This window comes from Actinia tenebrosa, unplaced genomic scaffold (genome assembly GCF_029948245.1).
Source record: "Actinia tenebrosa isolate PJP-AT-01 unplaced genomic scaffold, QUT_ActTen_1.0 PGA_scaffold1__47_contigs__length_23844297, whole genome shotgun sequence".
NCBI classification, from domain to species: Eukaryota; Metazoa; Cnidaria; class Anthozoa; order Actiniaria; family Actiniidae; genus Actinia; species Actinia tenebrosa.
Genome location: NW_028292578.1, coordinates 18,425,526 through 18,448,469, shown reverse-complemented (window position 1 = coordinate 18,448,469; position 22,944 = coordinate 18,425,526). Strand labels below are relative to the sequence as shown.

At 37.4% G+C, this 22,944-nt stretch overlaps 3 protein-coding genes across 3 annotated transcripts; 1 reads left to right on the top strand and 2 right to left on the bottom strand.

The window, feature by feature from the left end:
- Positions 1-266: 266 nt before the first annotated feature.
- On the bottom strand, positions 267-8,748 carry LOC116307254 (acid-sensing ion channel 2). Its single transcript, XM_031717418.2, has 9 exons — positions 8,667-8,748; positions 8,079-8,217; positions 4,626-5,178; positions 3,661-3,912; positions 3,095-3,233; positions 2,631-2,693; positions 1,269-1,440; positions 985-1,076; positions 267-676 (listed from the first exon to the last, which is right to left on the bottom strand). Exons 2-9 carry the CDS (start codon positions 8,117-8,119, stop codon positions 525-527), a joined length of 1,464 nt encoding a protein of 487 aa, XP_031573278.2. The 5' UTR covers positions 8,120-8,217; positions 8,667-8,748; the 3' UTR covers positions 267-524.
- A 1,943-nt stretch (positions 8,749-10,691) lies between these two features.
- On the top strand, positions 10,692-15,533 carry LOC116307237 (acid-sensing ion channel 4-B). The gene is made up of 8 exons (XM_089032727.1): positions 10,692-11,327; positions 11,892-12,152; positions 12,416-12,655; positions 13,059-13,212; positions 14,085-14,147; positions 14,594-14,771; positions 14,845-14,936; positions 15,228-15,533. The coding sequence occupies exons 1-8, from the start codon at positions 11,085-11,087 to the stop codon at positions 15,371-15,373; spliced, it is 1,377 nt and encodes a 458-aa protein (XP_088888853.1). The 5' UTR covers positions 10,692-11,084; the 3' UTR covers positions 15,374-15,533.
- A 41-nt stretch (positions 15,534-15,574) lies between these two features.
- On the bottom strand, positions 15,575-22,805 carry LOC116307244 (uncharacterized). Its single transcript, XM_089032725.1, has 10 exons — positions 22,754-22,805; positions 22,615-22,689; positions 22,107-22,203; positions 21,171-21,238; positions 21,024-21,093; positions 20,118-20,189; positions 19,662-19,778; positions 19,078-19,164; positions 18,418-18,552; positions 15,575-17,687 (listed from the first exon to the last, which is right to left on the bottom strand). Exons 1-10 carry the CDS (start codon positions 22,780-22,782, stop codon positions 16,149-16,151), a joined length of 2,289 nt encoding a protein of 762 aa, XP_088888851.1. The 5' UTR covers positions 22,783-22,805; the 3' UTR covers positions 15,575-16,148.
- Positions 22,806-22,944: the final 139 nt, after the last annotated feature.

Below are 22,944 nucleotides of genomic sequence, written 5' to 3'. Positions count from 1 at the left end.
GGTTGATAATACTTACACGATAACTGATGAATGTTATATTGTTATTGCAATGGTGGTCATGTTTTTATTTTTCCGACTGGTCAATTTCATTACAGGCTTCATGCAATCTCAGTTTTGCGATGACGTCATTTCTACTTCGCGATCTCAGATCAGCTGGCTGTGAAAACTTTCGACTTGGATTCTTGACAAAAGATGACATTATGCAAGAACCCAGTGCTACTGGGTTGCCTGTCTTTATTTTTAAAAAAAGCACAAGTAGACTCAAAGGCTGTTATAAGTCTGCTTTTTGATCAATATATTAATCATACTTGTCATTTTAAGGCCTTGGGTTCTATAATGATTGTTAAAAGTTAATCTTTTTAAAAGCTTTTGGTACAAAAATCCCAGTCAAATAGCATGTTGCTTATATATGATTTACACGAAGTATTCCGTGTTCTGAGGATTCAGTTGCTCAAGTAACTCCCTTCATTGCAAGTTGATCTTTAAGCAACTTCTCATGATCAACTATTCCTTTTCCTTCGTGCCTACGAACACTTCTGGCTTTCTTGCAGTCTACTGCTTGTCTGCCGCTTCCTTCTCCAGTGAGCAATGCATATCAAGACCAACACGTCTATAAACTCGAAAACAGTCAACACACTGCATCCAAGAAACAGACCCATACTGCCACCAAGATCATCTAAAAAGTACAAAATCCACTGAATAACGAATAGACGTACAGCACCCTTAGACATGTTATCATATTCCTAAAATAGACCTACAAAGTGCGATTTGGTGTAAGCATCCATAGATAGCATAGAGGGGAAAAGGCTCTTGAGGTAACCCAAAAACGTCAGGCTCAAACAAGACAACTGACTGGAAATAAACGGGTTCTCCCAATCCTTGGTCTTCTCTTTTCCCTCCTCTTCCTATGCTAATTTTTCAGCAGAGCCTTTCGCGACCATTGTTTGCTATTTTTTGTTCTCTATTAATATTAGATTATCTTACTTGCTAAATCTGTCAACTCATAAGCTGGATGTTCTGTAGTTATCTCTGTTTCAAGTTCTCCATAAAACACGCTCAACTTGACGTAACGTTGCCTAGCAGCAAATGAAAATCTATATCAAATGCTTACGATCAAATGTTTTACGGTCATTTTAGATACGGGACAAATAAAAAAACAAGTTTTGAAAAGCAAAAGCCAGAACAATGATAGGACTATGAAATGAAGGACTGGCTTAAACGATTACGCGTGAGGCTTACCATGTTGGTTGGCATGGTAACATACTGACCTGAACCAGTCTTGGTATCCAGCCATATCTTTAGGATCTGAGCTCAAGTTGTTCTTCTGAACAATAGATTCCCGGAAAGTATGTGACGGGAAATACATAGAGGATGTCTGGACGTCGTACTTGACTCGATGACATTGGACAGTACAGTTACAGCTTTTCAGGTTTACCGCGTCTAATTTCAAAGGAAAACCAAAGAAAAAAAACTTAAAAAGAATTTTTGTCGTTGTCAGTGTTATAATTAAGATTGGTGGTCAGATGAAGTGGTTAAGGTTGTCGATTTTAAGCTGAGTTGGATTGTTATTGTCTTTGATGTTCATATTGTGGGTTTCCGGTATTATTGATTGAATCTACTAAAGGTGCTGTTGTCCAGTGTGGTTGTTGTTGTTGTTGTTGCTGCTGTTGTTGTTGTTGTTGTTGTTGTTGCTGCTGTTGTTGTTATTGTTGTTGCAGTTGTTGTTGTTGTTGTTGTTGTTGTTATTGTTGTTGTTGTTGTTGTTGTTGCTGTTGTTATTGTTGTTGTTGTTGTTGTTGTTGTTGCTGTTGTTATTGTTGTTGCAGTTGTTGTCGTTGTTGTTGTTGTTGCTGCTGTTGTTGTTGCAGTTGTTGTTGTTGTTGCTGTTGTTGTTGTTGTTGTTGTTGTTGTTGCTGTTGTTATTGTTGTTGCAGTTGTTGTCGTTGTTGCAGTTGTTGTTGTTGTTGTTGTTGTTGCTGTTGTTATTGTTGTTGCAGTTGTTGTTGTTGTTGGTGTTGTTGTTGTTGTTGTTGTTGTTGTTGTTGTTGTTGTTGCTGTTGTTATTGTTGTTGCTGTTGTTGTCGTTGTTGTTGTTGTTGTTGCTGTTGTTATTGTTGTTGTTGTTGTTGTTGTTGTTGTTGTTGTTGCCGTTGTTGTTGTTGTTGTTGCTGTTGTTATTGTTGTTGTTGCTGCTGTTGTTGTTATTGTTGTTGCAGTTGTTGTCGTTGTTGTTGTTGTTGTTGCTGTTGTTGTTGTTGTTGTTGCTGCTGTTGTTGTTATTGTTGTTGCAGTTGTTGTTGTTGTTGTTGTTGTTGTTGCTGTTGTTATTGTTGTTGTTGTTGCTGTTGTTGTTGTTATTGTTGTTGCTGTTGTTGTCGTTGTTGTTGTTGTTGTTGGTGGTGGTGGTGGTGGTGGTGGTATGTTATTGTGTGGGTTGCCCATATTATTATTATTGATCGCGGGCTGCCGTTGTTAGTGTTTGTGGTTGTAGTGGGATGTTATTATGTGTGTTGTCGGTAATGTTATGTATGGTTTTGGTTGTTGTCGGTAACTACCATTGATGAATTATTGTCTGGTGGTATGAAGTAAACGTTTCGCTATGACTATACTAACACCACATCAATACTCACTAAAAGCGCCATAAAGGCAATTTCTTGTCTGCCAAGGCGTACACCAAGGAGAGTCTATAGGTTCTGAAGCAATACATATATTTGTTACCTCAGCTCCATCTCAGTTGTTTCTTTAAGAATCTACTGGTCTTACGTTACAAACAAAATTTACCCTGCTAATTAAAGATTAATCTAAAGGCACTTCTAGTCACCGTTCAGGCTACAGAAGAAAACAAAAGAAACTACGGGGACTCATTATGTCTGATTGCTTTCGAGGTTTCGATTGAGGAGACCATACTAGTCAGTATACCATGAGGTGTATAACACTGATATGCAGACGGGTCAACCTTCCCATTGTCGTTCTTTGCAACGTGAATAATGTATGTTTGAGGGTAGGAGCGAGAGAGAGCAATGGTTTATCGATGCTAAGGCGGAGACCACCGCCTCTGTCAGTGTTTGTCTAGTGTTAAAAACATAACTCTTACCTGAACGTAGCATCCCCAAAGTCTGACAGTGGCAACTTCTTAGTATGATGTCTGTGAAGCACTTTTGTAAGCAGACACTTTGTGAATGACCTTTTCCTTTCCTGCAGGACTTGGGGTATGGAGCGGGTAAGCTGTAAATCTACAACAATGTTCATTAGTGGCATACATTATGTTTAGTGCCTGGTTATAGTTTGTTAGCAGCACGTGCCTGATAAAACCAAAAATGAGCCAAAGTGGTACGCATGCAGTGAATCTATTCATTCTGCTGATAAATAAATGTACAGAAGGCAGATCCAGAATCTACTGAAGTTATGCGGAAATTTCAACCCCCAAAAAGGTAAACAAAAACTAATTCCAATTTGAAAGGAAGGGTTGCGACCTCGCCGCCTCCCCTTAATACGCTCATGGTATATCGTAGAAGCAATTCAGGGTCTTACTGTAGTTTTGACTTCAAAACTTATATATACGTGCATTTAATAACCTCCAAGCGCTTACAAGTTGAAAATTAATTAGATATTTGGTAATTGATAATTTACACCTAAAAGAGCAAAAGCCCTGAATGTTACCTCTCTACGTTTAATCCTCATTTCTACACTACTACCAGGCGAGATTTGCCAGGAATTTTTCTCCATCGACGGGTGTTCTTCCTGGTCATGAATAATGACCCTGAACCCAGTCCCTTCTCGACTATATGGTCCATAATATTCTTCGGGCTGTGCGTTTATTACCATCGACAAACCGAAACTGCTTCCAGTTTTCGTAGATTTTAAAATCTTTTTGTTATTTTTGCCAGAGTTGAACGTATAGCACAGACCATACTGAAAGAGAATTTTAGAACCATTTTAAGACAGTATGTATACGTTTTATACAACAGTATTGCAAGCAAAATCATTGTCGGGTTTAAAACAAAGGTTTTCTGGGAAATGACATAAGTATCCTATAGGATGTCTTTAGCCTCGTCCCCAAGCTACTCATTTTGGTCAGCTCTTCCAAATCCAAAATGGCGGACAGCTTTCAGAGCTAACACACATAGCCTAGCAAAACCCTCGAGCTATTTTCCAAAATAGACAAATTTCTCTTAGATGTGTTTATACAGTCGACAATTTAATGTTTCAGTGCAACAACTCATATTCCACGAGCTCGAGATCATAGTTAACTACTATGACGAGATGCATCACAAGATACATCTAATAAACGTACTTCCCACAATACTTTTTGGTCTTAGCTTCTATGTTCTATACTTTGAACCTGAAAATGATTTAGCACTAGACCATTTTCGAGTTCCAAATTACCACTGTGTTCCTTGATTTCAGATTCATTTCCTTAGGGTTAGCCTCGTATCAGTGTCTAAATATTCACAAATACTAACTTTAAAGTAAAGAATGCACAACTTCAACAATACGAACACTTTGAAATTTCACGGACCTTCACGGGAATACATGAATATTCGAATCTAACCCTGAGCAACAGAGAACTTGATACTGGAGTATTGTGTGTATGTATATAAGACTTAACGCGAGAGAAAACATACCCTATAGTCATAGAATGATGTGAAGTTGTATGCTTTGCAAGGTATCCCAGGCCATTTGCACTGACCGTAAAGCAGCATCTCAGACAAGTTATGACCATACTGAAAAGCAGCCGACTTCAGATTTAGTGAATAGTTCAAACCACTTTGAAGTTCGGGACTCTTGCTGCTCTTTTGAGGGTCGAGTAGGTCCAAATACCGTTGAGCAAATGTACCGTTGATTCGACTTCTTCGCATCATATTATTGTTGCAGATGCTGACGGCAGGGAAATCGAGTGCGTCTCTAAATTCGTTCTTGTATTCCAAAACCACTTGAAAAGCAATCATTTTCTTCCAACCGGCGTAAATTTGATTAGCAAGGAAAGCTCCTGATCCTAGAATCAAAAGTATCCACAATGCTCTTCGAAGCTTGGAAGATTTGTCGAAGGTAAATTGGACGCCATGGAGCGTCGAGTAGGAACCCAGTTCTTCCCAGAATTCTCTTGGGGTTTTGATTGGTTCGCTCATATTTTTAGGTCCTTCAGCTTCTACAGTGTTTTCTTCCTTCATTTCCATACTGTGTAGAGATAAAACAACAAACCACAAGTGGTTTGAGTAGAATAGTACGCTGTACGAACTTACCCCCTCCCTCCCAGCCAATTGGGGCACTCAGTTGAGTAGTATATTATGGTCTATGATCTACCCCCTCCCCCCATAGGACACATAAACCAATCAGCTGACTGTTAATATCTAATGTAAAAAGACTTTTATTTAAAAAGGAAGACACTTGACAGTCTGCACAGCCAAGTGTTTGCTTGGTGATTTGACGCTGAACCGCCGTATTCAGTACTTGTCTGTCAAACAACACTGAAGCTCTACTAATTTGCACACGGCTAATTTGGTCGTGCAAAGAAACAGCTTTCTGTTTGCTAACGACTACGACCCGTCGTCGTCAGTCTGGTGAAAAATCTATTTTTATTCAAAGCAGTCTTGCACTTCAGGAGTAGTGCTTCGTCTTTTTAAGCTATGCTCAGTTATGCAATTTAAAAATGAGTTTTGTGAATTATATTTTATATTTTGAAACATAAAAAACAACATAGAAAATGAGAAATACCTACAATACATAAATATATAAATAAATATGATGTTTTGATTAATGCACCAAAAGATTTATTATTGATTAAGCAAGAATTCGATCGATGAATTCTAGTAGTTTGGCAAAAGTCATATAAAACTTAACGGTAATCTTAATTAAGAAAACTCGGTTTCTGTAATGTTTGGACTTTTTTAAATTACAAATAGAAATGGCTTTTTCGATCTATCATTTACTTCTTAAAATTGCGAAGCCATCTGTAAAAAAATCTTAGGTGTTAGTAAAACAAGACAATAAATACTCATCTTTGCAAGAAATATTCAAGCTACGAAAAGGAAACGTTTTACAATTCTGCCACGGCCATAGTCATAAGTTTTCAACTTGGCTTTTACATAGGACCGAGAAGATCTTGTCTTGTCATTTCAAACAGCAGCAACAATGTCTCTAGATTTGTCTAAGCAGATGATATCACTTTATCTTCATTAGTAAAACTGGCCGGATCTTGTTTCTCAGTTCGCAGTGATGAATCTTAGCAAACTTTGTCTTTCAATATGAATGCGTAATTCGATCATCAAGGTTGAAAAAAACCTAAACGATTTCGATTTTTGAGTATCCTAAATTACTTTTTTTTTATGGTACGGATTTCCATCGGCAACGCTCGATTTTTTTCATTAAAACGCAAACCAAACATTTCGAATAGTTATCTTTGAGAATCTTTTAATTAGATTTGCTAATGAATCTCATTAGAACTTGAGAACTGCCCATCAGGTGAAGTGGTTTTAAAAGTCAGTGGGTAAATAAAAATGCTATCAAATGGAAGATAGAGAATGAACTAGATGACCAGATTAACCAACTTCTATTAGATTCAGTGAGAGAGAGGGATGAGTTGTCTCGTACGTGCAGCTGACTACATATTATTAATCTATTATACTTTATCGAACCCCAAAACAGCCTCTGGGCTGATCAATTATCAGGGCACTGAGTAACTAACAGATCGAATTGCTATTTACGTGGTCAGGTTTTGCAAAGGAATGAAAAGCGGAAAAAAGCCTTCGAGAAGTGACAGACCGTAACAAACTTTGGTTACATGTGATGCGGAGTCCAGCAATCAAACCCGAGACCCCAGAGATGCAAAAACCCCAAAATTGGAAATTTCTACGATAATAATATAAGTGCAAAAATTACTTGATGCTGATTGGCTGAAAAACAGTGCAAAGAAAGGTAATTCAGTGCAAATTAAAAACTCTTTGAATTACAAGTATTTGAAACCAAAATCGCTTTGAATATACTAGTTGGTTGTGAACGAACAAATTTCAAATTAATTCATTTGTCAGAACCAATAAGCAATAAAGACGTAACGTTGCTTACGCGCGTGACCTTGAACGACTGGAGTATTTACTAGTTTTTGTCCTAATTTTTGCACTTGTATCATCAATAAGTAATAATATGACTTCTTGTTCAATTTGGGATTAATTTGCACTCGTTAGTTTTTCAAAGATTCAAATTTGCCCTACGGGCTCGTGCAATTACGAACTCTTTGAAAGAGTAACTCGTGCTAATTAATCCCAAATTGGTAGTGGAAAATAAAACTTCTAACACTGAGGAGAGCGCAAATATAATGGAAAACAATTGCAAAGAAAATATTCAATCGCTCGAGTTGTTCTTCAGTCAAGCTGTGAGCACGAACCCCTATAGAAATATGAGATTGTAAATAATAATGTTAACATCCAACAGACTTATTGACACTTCCCATAGAGTGCAAACAATTAATCCGTGAAACACTAATTACTAAATAGTACAAAATAGTGCTAATTAAACAAGAGAAAACAATGGAATGTGCATGAAATTGTGCTATTTAGTATTACTAAAGTTTCACGGTTATATTGTTTGCACTCTAATACTCCTTCCGCATAATCAAATAATTAAATGTTTGATTGTTAAAACGGTCCACTCGAGCATTCGCAGCACTCCGCCTCGGGACAACCTAGACGTCAATCAAAATGTTGCTATGACATTCCTGGCCAATAACGACACGTGATCATAACAATGCAGTGTCATGGAAACGTCTTCATTGATATCAAAATATTTTTGTCGCGACGGCAGATTGTACACTTCTGCGCATTCTGCAGGACGTTGGTGACACCCTTCCCGCCCGACAGTAGAGCAGTTTTCCTATGATTGTAAAAAGTCGGTGCCGTATAGGCAGTACCGCGACCATGAAGTTTTCTATAATTTTGATTTACCGCTCTTTTCTCTTGCGCAATTTGATTGGTCTGACATTGCCGTGACCTTAGTGTGACAGTGTTTTCGTGCCGTGTTCCGGGCATTTGATTGGACGGAGAGTAAATTCTCGTGCAATGTAATTGGTCTGGCGCATGCCCTACCTGTCATCATCATGTGCGTGCCGTGAGCTTTTCACAGTCATACGAATACTGCCCTATCGCGGTATGTGGGTGTTAGCCACACCCCACAACGCCTGCATTGCCCATGCTAAGTAACCGAGAACGAATTGACTTTTCAAACCTGCAAATTCAAACAAAAACCCTGTAAATAAAAAGAATATATCAATCGCTTGGTTCTTTGTGCCAGTCAACACAAGCGCTTGAAAATTCCACCTTAAATTAAAGAAATTTTCGGTGATCTTTTAAAGATTGAATTCAATGAATTACTTGGCCACTTCGAGAAAGGTGAATTACCATCTGTTCAGCGAGTGTTAGGCAAGTAAAATAGCTAGATAATATCAATATACCAAATTTAAACTTTCCGTATGGATTTTTTAAGGTGCACATCAGTTTTTATTGCTTTTTCTGGTGAAATTATAGTTCATTTTCCGGACAAACCACCAAGCATTATTGAAAACTTACAAAGTTAACTAACATGTTTCTTGTGCAAATTAAATGATCTTTACTTGGCTGGTGATCTCTGTTAAATTACTTGGACAAATCGCAGCTGGCTAACGGCCTCGAACTTACCTCACAATTTGAGTAGTTGGATGTAGGAGTAAACATTCATACGATGAAATAAAAAACTGTTTCCGAAGCAAGCTGAGACTACTGAGTCATGCACGTTAGGCATTACACGATTAATTATTAACATCAACTTCAGTTGAACAATACTAGATTTTCTTAATGAAACCGGTCATACGCGTAGAATTCATTTAAAACCGAGATAATAAAGAATTGTCAGCTGTCAACACCCAGAGCAAATGAAAAAAAAAACATGGCCGAGTATTATACGTAACCATAGCAATCACTAATGAATGAGCTTATGTTTGGTTGACGTCGTACACTTGTTGAGATATATCAAACCTTGGCATATGTCATTAAGTAGAGAGTTGTTTTTCATCCAATTAATTCGCACTTTGCTAATCCGACCTGCTTATCTTAAGTACAATCATTAACGTTCTATTTTTTCACCGCTCAACGGGTTTGTAAAGCTAAAATTTTACAAAATAATTGCAAATGATAACAAGCGCTCTGATTGGTTAGAACTTAACGTAATGTCTCCCGGTCTCACGCGCACGATTTTTTCGCCCGAGTCAGATTTTAGCTGTTCTTTCAAAGTATTTCCAAAAATTGCATTTTTTTTTTGATATTTTTTTTCTTTGAGTTTGTCGAACACAAATGAATTAGAACTTGGTAAAAAGGTACAAAATGTTTGCTTAATGCGTTAGTCAAATTGTTCCCCACTCCCCTCCCCCGTCCCCCATTCCCTCCTCCGTCTCTTCCACCGCCCCCCGTCCCCCCTCCCCTGCTCTGTCCCACCTCCCCTCCCCTCCCACGGAACAGGGCGGGGAATTAACGCAATGACTCCGGGGATTTAACGCTTATTTAATGAAATGAATCCAAAATCTTTGCTTTATGAATTACGATAAATCAGTAACATTAAGTAAAACCTCTAGCCTTGTATGCGAAATTGTTCAAGAACCTATAAGTAACCTCGAGTTTGTCTAAAACTTTATCAACTGATGACACTGCCGAAATTTAAATATCGAACTGAACAAAACAAGTTACGTCCTGGAGATTATTTGTCTAAACTATATTACGATTGTGAAATTTTAATAACAAACACAAAGCACGTTCAACCTTTTGAGTTTATTTATTAGAACCACATATGTGAATAACATATTTTGACGTTTTTAAAACTTAAATTTCAAAAAAACATTGACGGTCAAAGATGTGTAGTTAACGTTAAGGAGGCCTTCGATGGTATCGTGCACTGTTCTATAAGTCTCACCGACTCGAGCTACAATAAAAAATTAATTACTTTGACCACATGCTATTTCTGCATTTCGTGCCAAATACGTTAAAAAAGCTCAGAAAACTTAATTAAAGAGTTGATGGCAAGACTTACGAGTAGTTTAAATGACAATAGAAGTTTGATTAAAGCCGGAAAAGGCGAGGACAAGAGTAGATGATTTAGGATCTTAATGGTTCTCTTTTCTCTTTCTTGTCTCGTTTTTCCTTCGTTTGTTCTTCCATAATTTTTTCATCTTTCTTTCCTTCTTTCTTTTTCAGTTTATTTTCTTCCTTCCTTCGTTTCTCTTCTTTCCCAGTGACGGACACTTCTTGCTGATAATAGTTTAAGGCTTTATACTTCATAGTAAAACCTCGAATTCCTTTTATACATATATATATGTTCGTTTCCAGCCGTCTTTATGGTTCCTAACAGGATTTTTTTTAAAATAAAGCGAGGAATAATAGCCCTTTGTTGTCACCACTAGGTAACACCCCACAATCCAATTCACATTTAAAATCATCTTATCTAAAGAAATAATCGTCTTTTAATTTGAATTTCAAGCACTATATTTATTAGTTAAAACCAAGGTAAGATAAGCAACGCCTCTATCTTTCCTCCGCTATTTCTCTGTTGTTATCACCGGACTATAATACGGATATAGCACTACGTAAAACGTGTATAGGCAGACCTTCTTATTCATTAGGCGCGAAAAAAGAGGGAAAAGATTCTCAGTATAATAAATTAATGTATGTGGGAACTAACATACTGACGAAATAGCTTCGACGTACCGAAAACTAAAATAACGAAACGAGAATTCTTCATTTAAAGAGAAAATCCTTACAACACTCGATTGAGAATTCACTAAACCATGAACTACATTTTTGGACAAGTTTTTCTGCTTCAGGTGGGTAGTCATTATTTCAAATCATTATTTTTTTCGGCGATTATTGACTATTTCTAAATAAAAAAACACTTGTTCGGGGCTCATTAATATTTCATCTCATACTGATCTCCAGTTTGAGCCCTCATCTCAAGTCCTAAACTTCAATACTTTCTTATCCTTAAAAAGTAACAACGCATTATTATTCTGTCATCGACTTTTCGCTCAAACTGACCTCAGCGTTGAAGTACAACTAAACAAGATCGAAGATATGGAGGCTGAAAAAACCCAAGAACAGAAACCGAGTATTAAGGAGTTATTGGACACTTTTGCCGGCTATAGTACTCTCCATGGCTTACATTTTTTGGCGGATGCATCGTCGTATGTAAGGAAGCTGATATGGTTTTTGCTCCTGTGCAGTGCTACGGCGATTTTTGTCTATTTGGCATACTGGGGTTGGACAAAATGGCGCAAGTACGAAGTATTCGTAACTACGGAAATCAAAATCAACGACGTAAGTAATCCATATATCTTTGCACTGAATATGCAATACAATAAGCCTCTTAGATGAAGAACATTACGTGTTGGCTTCTTTAAAAGAATCGCGGTCTGAGAAGATTTGAGTCGACGAAACCAAAAAGCCCTCGTCTTGTAGCACAACTGCATTATGAAATAGGTTTACAAATGAATCACATTTGACGGGGTTCAGACTTTGAAATGATAGGTGTCAGTACTATGCTAGTCAGACAAAAAACAAAAAAACGAAAAAAAAAAAAACCCTACATTTCCAGCTCAGTCTTAAAAAATGTTTGGTTGTGATAGGCTGTTTGAGTTAACGTTGTACGCATCATCAATTCAACGACATTCCTTGACCAAAAATTAATCAAACCCTATGATAGTTTAGCGGCTTTTGAATCAAAGATTCGATTTTATCGTTTAGAAATGTCAGAATTCTGTTCGAATTATATAATCAAGAGCCCTTTATATCCGCGAATTTCCCGATTTTAATCAAACCGGCTGGCATGCCTGTTAATCAAATACCAATCTAAACGAGTTTTCCACGATCATTTCCCCCCAGGTCAGTTCTTTGCCATTTCCAGCAGTGACCATCTGTAACAAAAACATGATGAAAAGAAGTAGGATCCGCGGTACTGATAGCCAGCGGTATCTCGACGCACTTGACAATATGCGGTCATATAAAAAGTACAGTCAAATGATGAATTCTTCCTTTAATATCGAACAAGCTGTCCTTGAGAATGGCCACCAACTTAAAGACATGGTGAAGGGTTGCTTTGGACCAGAACCTTGCGGCGAATTTGATCATTTCTTTGATACATTGGTATGTAGACTAAGAATTCTTTTTTCATTCTTTCGTATTACGGAGAACTTTATCTTGACCTCGAATTTAAAAAAAGAATCAATTTTTCAATTTTTCCGATTCTATTTTCACCATTCACTTTAATCTAAATTGGGTTCCCTGTGGCATTTACGTTACAGTATTTACTGTTATTATTTATTTTATTTCTTGCTTTTTTTTTCGCGCTTCTGTAAAATGATTTCCATGGTGGGTTCCCTCAGCAGTGTCTATTTTTCTATCAACAGTCAGGATTGTGTTACACATTCAATGGCAACGGAAGCTTTAAGCTCAAAAAGAAAGGAGCTTCATTCGGTATTAGGTTGCTCCTAGATGCCGAACCAGACGAATATTACGGTCGACTCAAGAGGGACGGTATTGGATTAAGTGTCATGGTACACGACCAAAATACCCAACCGACATCAGAGCTGGATGGATTCGACATCCCGACAGGATTTGCCACAAACTTCATTCTTAAACGGAAAGAGGTAAGATGCTGATTCCAAAACCCCAAGGTGCCAGCTACAAATTAGCAGGAGGATCGAAGGGGAGAGAGAAGGAAACGGGTGTGACGGGAGAAGAAGGGGGAGGGAGAGAGGGAGAGAGGAGAGAGAGGGACGAGAGGGAGAGAGGGAGAGAGGGAGAGAGGGAGAGAGGGAGAGGAGGGAGAGAGGGAGAGAGGGAGAGAGGGAGAGAGGGAGAGAGGGGAGAGAGGGAGAGAGGAAGTAAGTGAGTGAGTAAATGCAGCCTTGGATTCAGATAAAAAGAGCCGGCATATCTTTTCCTAAACATCGGAGTCTCGAATTACGCAGTCGTTTTTTTCTCTCTTCCTTAATTTTTATCCCTGACAGTGATTATTCATGGAAGTTTATAATCTGTTGTTGGGCCTAGATAATAAGACAGCCTGCCCCGTATCCATCCAAATGCGGTGAGATAAAACTACAAACGAGAAAGACGTACTCAGAAACCTCATGTTTCTGGGAGAAGCACACAATCAAATCTCTCGATAAATGTGGGTGCCGAATACTTGGGATGCCCGCCATTGGTAGGTATATCATGGACACGGTCATTTTATCTTAGGAGGTTTGCAGCTATTACTTTGGCGTAGCGTTTTTTGAATATGCAAGACGTGAATTATCTAGGCTTTTTAAAGGGAGATCCACATTATATGGTACAGCCGTAAATGAGGTTTTTACTGCGAAAACTGCTCTAAACATTTCAACATTCACATAACACCACTTCAGTATTTTTTTGAACACTTTATTTTTTATAAACACTTTGAGTTATGAAATTCGTAAGACCATTATTGAAGTACGCATTTTTCCATCACCAACAGTCAAATTCGTGACCAAATTGAACAAATTCATCAAAGAGCACTTAAAACCATCTTCCCAAATGATTCGTACCAGCAAAGTCTGGTTACAGCCAAGCTAGTTACGCTGTTTGAGCGCAGAGAAAATTTATGTCACAAACTGTATAAAACCGCTTCCAAGCCTACCAACAAGCTCAACTGCCTACTACCGGGAAAAAAGGAACATCGCTACAATCTCAGGAACGTAACCCAAGAACATATCCAAATATCAAAAGCAGAACAAAGAGATTTTCCAATGCTTTTATTCCAACTGCTGTAATGCAATTAGATAATTACACATTATTTTTGAGACAATTTCATTGTGAAAATTTTAGCAATTTTCGTAATTTATATTTTCAATCTTTGTTTTATATTTGTTCATTGTAAAATCATGCTTTTTAGGCCGGGCATCTCGACCTACTAATTGATTATTGTTAAAAAAGTTATTAAAGTTATTATTTCTGAACGCCATAACAATTAGTATTGCAGAAGCGATTGGCGTATCGACGATTGCCAATCTTTTCATATTTTGATCAAGCTGTACTCACTAACATTGTTTGTTTTAGACGAAAAGGACAATAGGTTTTGCTCGATGGAAAAAACCATTACATGTGCGTTTCCATTTTTCGGTAAGTTGTTGGTCAAAAAACAGTTTGAAAAACAGTTCTATTACGCTTGTTGCCTAAGATCAAGTCTATAATGTTTATGATTTAGGGGCGGATCGGGATTTTGAAAAAAATAAGTTGTCAAGGATTGCTTAAACTCCTTTTAAGTTCTCCAAAAGACCCTAAAAACCCTTTTATTGATCAGTAAATAGTACGTCCTAGCCAACACCGAATAGGGATTTAGCCTGTTGGATTTTGCAAAGGGAAGAAACTAGAGGAACTGAAAGTCAAATCAAGGCAGACACTGGCAACAACTACTCGCATCAGATACACAGTCCAGGAATCGAACGCAAGACCCCAGAGGTCAGAGGCAAGAGTTCTACAGCTACACGACCCTTGATCAGTTGACCCTATCCTTCGTATTAGCTATGTTCGTAATGCGTATCATTCATATTCTGCATATGTTTCAGCCCACATAACCTTCGATCCAAAAGAGTGTCCACCGCCATGTAATACAGTGAAATATGATATCAAAACATCGTCACTTATATACCCTTCCCGGGACGTGTTGGAAAATGCACCAGACAACATTAAAAGCATGTACAAATCCTCCAATGGAACAAATATATCGTTTCACGACTGGTACAGGTAACATCCCTGATTCATATGACCGTATTACCGTGCCATGGGGTTCTCATATTACATTTTCATTGCCCTACAGGAGCAGGTTTGCTTTTGTTAATATATTCTTCCACTCAGCCGATACAGAAGTGATGAGAGAAGTACCCGCATATGACTTCGTCGATTTTGCAGGTAGGAAATTTTCCAGTGGGTTCAATGGAAAGGTGAATGAGAAATGGCTTTTGATAGCTGGAAAATGTCACTGACCACCATATGGCTTATCTGTAGGATAACCCTAGTCAGCAAGGGACAGCTACTGAAAACAAAGTCAGCCCAGAAATCCCTAAAATCCTACCCTTCTTGCCAATGGGCCCGTAGAGGATGCCGGATTATTATCGACTCCACCTTATTGCGCGTGCGTCTCAATAACCAATCAAAGACCATGGAACTTAAACTAATTGAAAACTTATTTTCCTCTTGCAGCTGGATTTGGAGGAAACATGGGACTGTTTTTAGGATGCAGTGTTCTGACATTGCTTGAATTCATAGACATACTTGTCGTGATAACCTTCGAATGGTACCGGAAAAAGCAGCGTAATGTCCAAACATTCTCAGTCAAGCCTAGATAAAGAAAATTCAATTTTCAACGAAAGCACTGATAAGTCTTTGAAGAACTCGTTTTGCAGTCAGAACTTGTAGTAATAATCATTAGTAATAGTCAAATAGTAATAGTTTAGAAGAAAGTAAAACACATTTTATAGTATTGCTCAATTTTTTATGAAGGCCCCATAGATGAATCCGGCTTCAGGAAAACCATAGTTAAAATGATGTTAGAGAACTAAATAGACATTTTATTAACTTTTTATCGCTGAAACACAAAAATAACCAACTACAGAAAAAGGACCAAAGAATAGTCTGTGTGGCACACCACAACTTGAATCGCTTACAAAGTCATATACAACAAATATTTCAAAAAAGGTTGGTAAAGGTTGTTTTGTTACATAATGCATGTTGCATACCAAGCCCGAAATGAACTATGGGTAATGTGAATGCAATTAGTGAAAGGTCACAACAAAATGGATATACCAAACTTTGCCTACACTTTTTTACCGGTATAATTTCTTCAGTGCTGTCATTATTTACATACGAATATAATACATTTCAAGCTAAGTAAGAAGCATGTAACAAAATCTTCACCGACCTTTTTTGAAATAGCTGTACACATTGTCAATTCCAACGAAACATGCAAAAGCACTTAATTAATGACACCAACGAAGCACAGAATATCTAATCCAACCAACTGGTATTGACAACCAGCCAACGTATTTTATAGCCATGACCAATATAATCTGATTAACGAAATCCAAATGTAAATACATCTGTTATTATCACCAAGTGACGATTTCAGAATCCTGGAGGTGGCTGCTTTCCTACCAATGAATCATTACTTTCGAAGCCCGGTGGTGGACCGGTGGGTCCCCGGGATTTTATCTCTATTCTATCAAACCCCGGGGGAGGTCTGGCAACACCAGCAGCAGACTTATCGTCCGTTTTAACATTAGATTGCGATAAGTTCGTATTTTCACGGGTCAACTCGCTCTGCGAGTGAAGCTTCAATGGTTTAGCATTTTCGATATCATTTCTGGAAGGCGAGTATTGTCCGTCGTTTGAAGGTGAAATTTTAACATCTTTGTCCTTTTGCTCGGGTCTCTTTGGTCTCTTTTGTCTTCTTCTACTTTTGTCATCATCATAGATCTTTTCTCTATCTGTTGTCCTAGAAGAAGTTTCGCGTGATGGTGACGAGTGTCTTACATTCCTAGCGCCTTTGCTACGACTACCAACCTTCTGATCAACTGGTTCGTCTCGTCGATGTGAGAAATCTTTCTTGTGACTCGGTATGTCCTCTTTTCTACCCGTAGTTTTGTCGCTATGTTTCTCTCCGTACCCACTCTCTGTTCTTTTCGTCCCTTGATAATTGTCTTTTTGTGCTACAGTTATTTTCAATGAACTTTTATCATCGTTTTTTGATTCCAAGCTAATAGTGGCCTCAGTGGTATCTCCTGACTTAACACTTTTCACATCTGATTTATCAATAACATGTTGAACATTCTGATCTTGTTGAACATTAGACGATTTTAATCCATTAATTTCTCCAGGTACCGCTTTATTCTCATCAGACCTGTCATTTTTCGTCTTTGTTTCATTCCCTTGACTACCTTTATACTTCTCTGTACCTTGTGTTTTCTGATTAACTTCCCTATCTCGTTGACCCTTTTGGAATCCTCTTTCGTTATTACACCTTGGTCGTTCATTCTGCGGTGGGTCGTTGCTTGGTCGTTCATTCTGCGGTCGGTCGTTCCTTGGTCGTTCATTACTTGGTCTTTCATTCCTCGGTCGTTCGTTCCTTGGTCGTTCATTCGGCGGTCGTTCGTTACTTGGTCGTTCATTCGGCGGTCGGTCGTTCCTTGGTCGTTCATTACTTGGTCGTTCATTCCTCGGTCGTTCGTTACTTGGTTGTTCATTCCGCTGTCCTTCATTACTTGGTCTTTCATTAGGCGGTCGTTCGTTCCTTGCTCGTTCATTCCGCGGTCGTTCGTTCCTTGGTCGCTCGTTCCTTGGTCGCTCGTTCCTTGGTCGTTCGTTACTTGGTCGTTCATTCCGCGGTCGTTCGTTACTTGGTCGTTCATTCCGCGGTCCATCATTCCTTTCGTCCCAGCGTCCGTCAGTTCTATAATGCCTATGTTGTCTACCCCTCCCTCGGTTTTTACGTGAAGATGACGGTCTTTCTCGTCTCCTTTCTTCACTGCCTTTGTCTAGATAATTCGTACTTTTATTCTGATCAACTACAACATCAGCACTACTTGGTTTACCTGTATCAGTATCGTTGTCAAGTGCACGATCATCGTCAACTGTAGTGTCTTCGGTATCCTGTTGCACAGGAGCCTACAAAATCGCATAGAGCAGACAAAACTTAGCGAGAGGTTTGGTTTAGGTATCAGGTGGCACCAAAACCCACTGAGCGACACCTGTGCATTCAAGTCTACTGCATTACGTAGTTATGCTTCTCCTAACACTTCACTCGTGTTCTGCCAATCATCCCTTAAAGTGCATATGAACCCTTCGACAATACTTTCAGTACTGATTCTACATGAAGTAAATAGTTGATTGGTAAGATATTTCTTGATTTGAGTGATGCGTCTCTACGTTATGAAGGTTTATACTTCCAATATGCTAATGAGTGTGACGTCTATTAAGGCTTAATTAAATATACAAAATCGAACTGGTTCGTAGATACAGTATTTAAAAAGCATCATTATTTTACACAAGGTTTACATGAAAGCTATTCAAAATTTTTATTTTCAAAATGGCCAGCATTTAGTATTACTAGCTACAACAAAAACACTCAAATACCTTACCTGACGTCATCATCATTAACATATTGGAAGTATAAACCTTTATAACTTAGAGACACATCACTCAAATCAAGAAATATTTTACCAATCAACTATTTACTTTATGCAGAACTAGTACTGAATGTATTGTCAAAGGGTTCATTTGCACTTTAATAGCTCCACGTAGCACGCACGCCATTTTCTATTTCTTCAATTTAGTACAATTTGGCACAAACAATGTATAAAGTTATTTCAAGAAGTTTGTTTTGCACTTATCTTACCGTTTTGATTTCAATCAAAAATCTGTTTTTTTCTTCCTCAACATTTATTATTCCGCCCTTTTTAAGCTGTTTGTCGAAAAGTTCAGCCATCTCCTTCTGGAGCCGTTTCATTTTCTTGTCAGAAGAATAGGAAGCCTGCCGAAACATATGAAAAGTGAGAGGAGTTAAAATGAACTCAGATGTCAACTCCAACAATCAAGGGATGATCGTTGGGGTGGTACCCGCGGCTATCACCACTGGGATCTAAGGTTCTTGGACTCGGCATCATACGTGAGTAGAGTTCGTTGGGTGTCTCCCTTGATTCGAGGGTTTTCTCTAGTTTTCTCATAATTAGATTTGTGAGACAGCCGTGCCCTGACTTTTGAGGATTGATCACAGGTTAAATAACATTTTTTTTTTTGCAAAAATCAATTGCACTTCTCCAAGTATCTCTTGTTCCAGAGCCGTTTCTCAGCTGCAGGTCTCGTTACTTGGCAACCACGGTAAAATTTCACATATCTTGGCAAACCAAGTCTTTTCCACTCTACATATTTTTGAAGTAAAAGAACGAATACCGATTTGGGAAGGGGCGGGTAATGGACATAGATCTTCTCTTCTTCATGCCCCCGTCCCAATACCCTGTTCCTACTAAAGTTTAGTATAACATATTACGACACACACCTCATTATCACTAAACAGATCTTCTGGTGCCATCTTCAAAGCTTCCAGATCATAAGTGATTGGTAACCGACACATAGGACACACAATCTGGTAAAAAAAATATAAAAAAAACAATCAGGAAATCTTTTTGTTAGAGTATAAAAAATGTATCTTTAAATATTAATTATTATTATAATTATATATGCTCATTGGTCACAGTTTATTGAACAGCTTCGCGGCTCAAATTATGCGTGGAGAAAAATCGTCGAGCCTCTGGGACCAGGGTACAAAAACTGAGGAATAATCAACCAACCTTTGGTCAAATTAGATGCATACATCACAAAGATGAACTTTTATACTTGATAAAATCTTCTTGGTTTCATTTTTTACTGAAAACTGTTTAAAAGAACTCCTTTGTTCTCTTTCTTATAAAATATTACATATTATTAAAAAAACAATTTGAATATATTTCTTGTTTGTAATATCAAGAATTGAAAAGACCATATGTTTTTAAGCAGAAATTTTACACTTTTTACATGAAAATTCCTGGAATTCTGATACCCCCCCCTCTAAGCACAAAATATGCATTTTTTCCAGTAACCAACCTGTTTGTCTTCCTGGTCACTTTCATTGATTTTCCTAAGAATGTACTCTATGTATCTAGCTAAACAACTACAATGAAAGTAGTGGTAGCATTCAGTCTTGGTAAAGCAGTGACTGTCCTAAAATAACAGAAAAAATATTCAAGATCATAAACAGAAATCAATAAAAAAATCTTATTAAGCAATAGTTACAGCACTGTTTTGATTGCTACTGTACATGTATGCACTGATCAAAGCAAGAGTCAATTGGCAATAAAGGTAATGAGCAGAGAGAGTACTTTAATGTTATTTTTGATTGACCATAGTCTATTGTCTGATTTTATTTTCCTGTTGTGACTTTTCTCTCAATATTCACAGAAATTTTTAAATAACCTTTTAATCTTAAATAAGAGAAAGCAAGTTCACCTAAAACCTAAATGTTGGAGATTTAGCAAAATTAGAACTGGATAAGTTTCTAACCTGGAAATGTGACAAGCATATTGCACAGGCACAGCTTGGAATGTTGTTGTCTGTAAGGCTGTCTTTGGCATACTAAAAAAAATGATGATCTTTTTATATTACATGGAAATACATTTTGTTATCAGGACTACAGTGTACATGTATGAAATTATACAATTAGTGGAAGATGATAATTTGATGATGAACGTGATTGATTCAGCTAACTTAAGCCAATCAGAAGCAAGCAACAAACCTAGATCTGTCAAACAACTTATATATTATCAACAACTGTAGGAATTATACATTTTGATTAGCTTATGTCAATATGATACTGATTATGGTCTCTCTTGACTGGCTGAGGTCAATATGATGATTATGCTCTCTCCTGATTGGCTGAGATCAATATGATAATGATTATGCTCTCTCCTGATTGGCTGAGGTCAATATGATAATGATTATGCTCTCTCCTGATTGGCTGAGGTCAATATGATAATGATTATGCTCTCTCCTGATTGGCTGAGGTCAATATGATAATGATTATGCTCTCTCCTGATTGGTTGAGGTCAATATGATAATGATTATGTTCTCTCCTAGTTGGCTGAGGTGAATATGATAATGATTATGCTCTCTCCTAATTGGCTGAGTTCAATATAGTCCTGTTTATACTTTTTCTCCTGATTGACTGAGGTCAATATAATATGTTGCTTATACTTTCTCCTGATTGGCTGAGGTCATTATGAAAATGAATATGTTCTGCCCTTCTCTCTCCTTTTCACTCTACATTGTGATTGGCTAACTTTGTAAAAGTGGTGCAGTTGAAATGTCTATACTGTAAATTTAACCAACGTGTGGCAAGGATAACCATGTGAGAATATCAATAACAATTATTTAATATGATAAGAATTATATCTTTGATCCATGTCTTACATCAATGAGTTCATACAACATGGGAGATCCAAGTCTGCTTTCTGCAAGTTCTCTTAAGTTGGAGATAATACTGTCGTAACAAAGAAAAATATATGGTTAATCAATTCATCAAACATCAGTAATAATTACTATTATTAGAAGTATTACCTTTCCACATGAGCATCAGAGAGACCTCTTGGATTGCTAATGTGTATACCAGGTAATGCATTGGGGTACTAATAAAGAAAAATACATTAATTGGTATATGTAATAGGACTCCATGCTGTCCAATTAAGAAATAATTGGACAAGGAAAATTCCGAGGACTAACAAAATTGGATGAGGCCGTTGGCCGAGTCCAATTTGGCAGTCAGAGGAATTTTTCGAGTCTAATTATTTCTTGATTGGGGAGGATGAAATCCCATTACCTATTAATTATATAGCTGCCTAATTAATCCCATATCAACAAGACCTGTCCAATTAAGAAAATAATTGGACAGTTACCTATATGGGATTAATGAGAAGCTGTTTAATTAAATATTATAATATTTAAATGGTTTTCTACTTCATATATATATAAAGATTGAATGTAGTATCATCAATTCTATGCCTGTAAATATTGACATGCACTGATTAAATAAACACTTTTGAAACTGAAAAAGGAGTAGCCCTGCACCCCACCCCTTCCCCCCTATGCAACCCCTCCTTTATATGCCTATCGTCCATATTAATTTACATGTTTTGTCTCAGTGTCGTATATAGAGATTATCATACCGATGACACTTGAATGGAAAAAAATTTTTCACAGTGTTCACATTTCTAGTGATTCTTCACTGTAATACTCACAACAACACAATACCAAGAATCAGGGGTAAAAATAAAGGTAGAATTCTTGTAGTACTGTCCCCATGATGGCATGAGAATCTTTACAAGAGGAGAAGCATGACCTGGCTTGCTGTTTTGGGCATTTAGAGTACCCCCTCCCCTCCCTTCCCTAAACAGACACATTCAACTAAGAAATGCTATGAAATACAATGCCTCTGTAATTATTCATTGTTATTCTTGATAACCATATATATGTAGGGCAAATAAATCTTTGAATTACCTCATTTGGAAGAAAGATCTGTAGTGTTAGACAAACATATTGCTTCTCTCCCTCGTCACCTGTACTTGGATGAAGAAGTAGGCTGATAGATGACGGTCTGAAAAACAACAATATATATAGCATGAATAGAAGAGCAAAGAGATTAGCAAAAGAAGGAAGAGTAAAGCAACAAAGTTGAAAATGAAAAAACAAAGTAATGGTATTAAATATAGATAAGAAAAATATGCAGAGTTAATTAATAGTTTGAAAATTACGACTTGTAAAAAAATAATACGAATATTGGGAAAAATGAGTGGCATAGCAACAGTACAGCTTACTGAGCCCTTATTATTATATAGTAAGTGAAAAATATTACCAATTTATATAACTTTCTTGGCATCTATCACATGCAATGCGTACACAACTGAAGAATAATACTTCATACTTGAGGATAATTTTATATCAAAAATGTTAACATTTTTATACCTAAAAATTTCAAAATCATCAAAAATGCTTCCGCGATTCCTACCTGTCTTTCAGTCCTTCTATTGTTAATTCATGAATATAAATAGCCTCTAGTAATTCAACTTCTTCTTGTAAGGATCTGTGCAAACAATACTCTTGTTAGTTGAATAAAAACGCTAGAATAAAGGCTTGAATTTTCTCACCCTTCGTGATGGTCACTCGCGACCGCCATCTTGTACGACGCCTAACTGGTATCGCGGGCTCCCTCTTGGTTCCCTTGGCGCACATAGGAAGCCCAAAGCCATATCTTCAAAAAATGCTATTAAATTCTAATAACTACAAATATTATCTTTTTGTCTCAAAATGGACTTTTATATGCTAAAGGCTTTTAAAG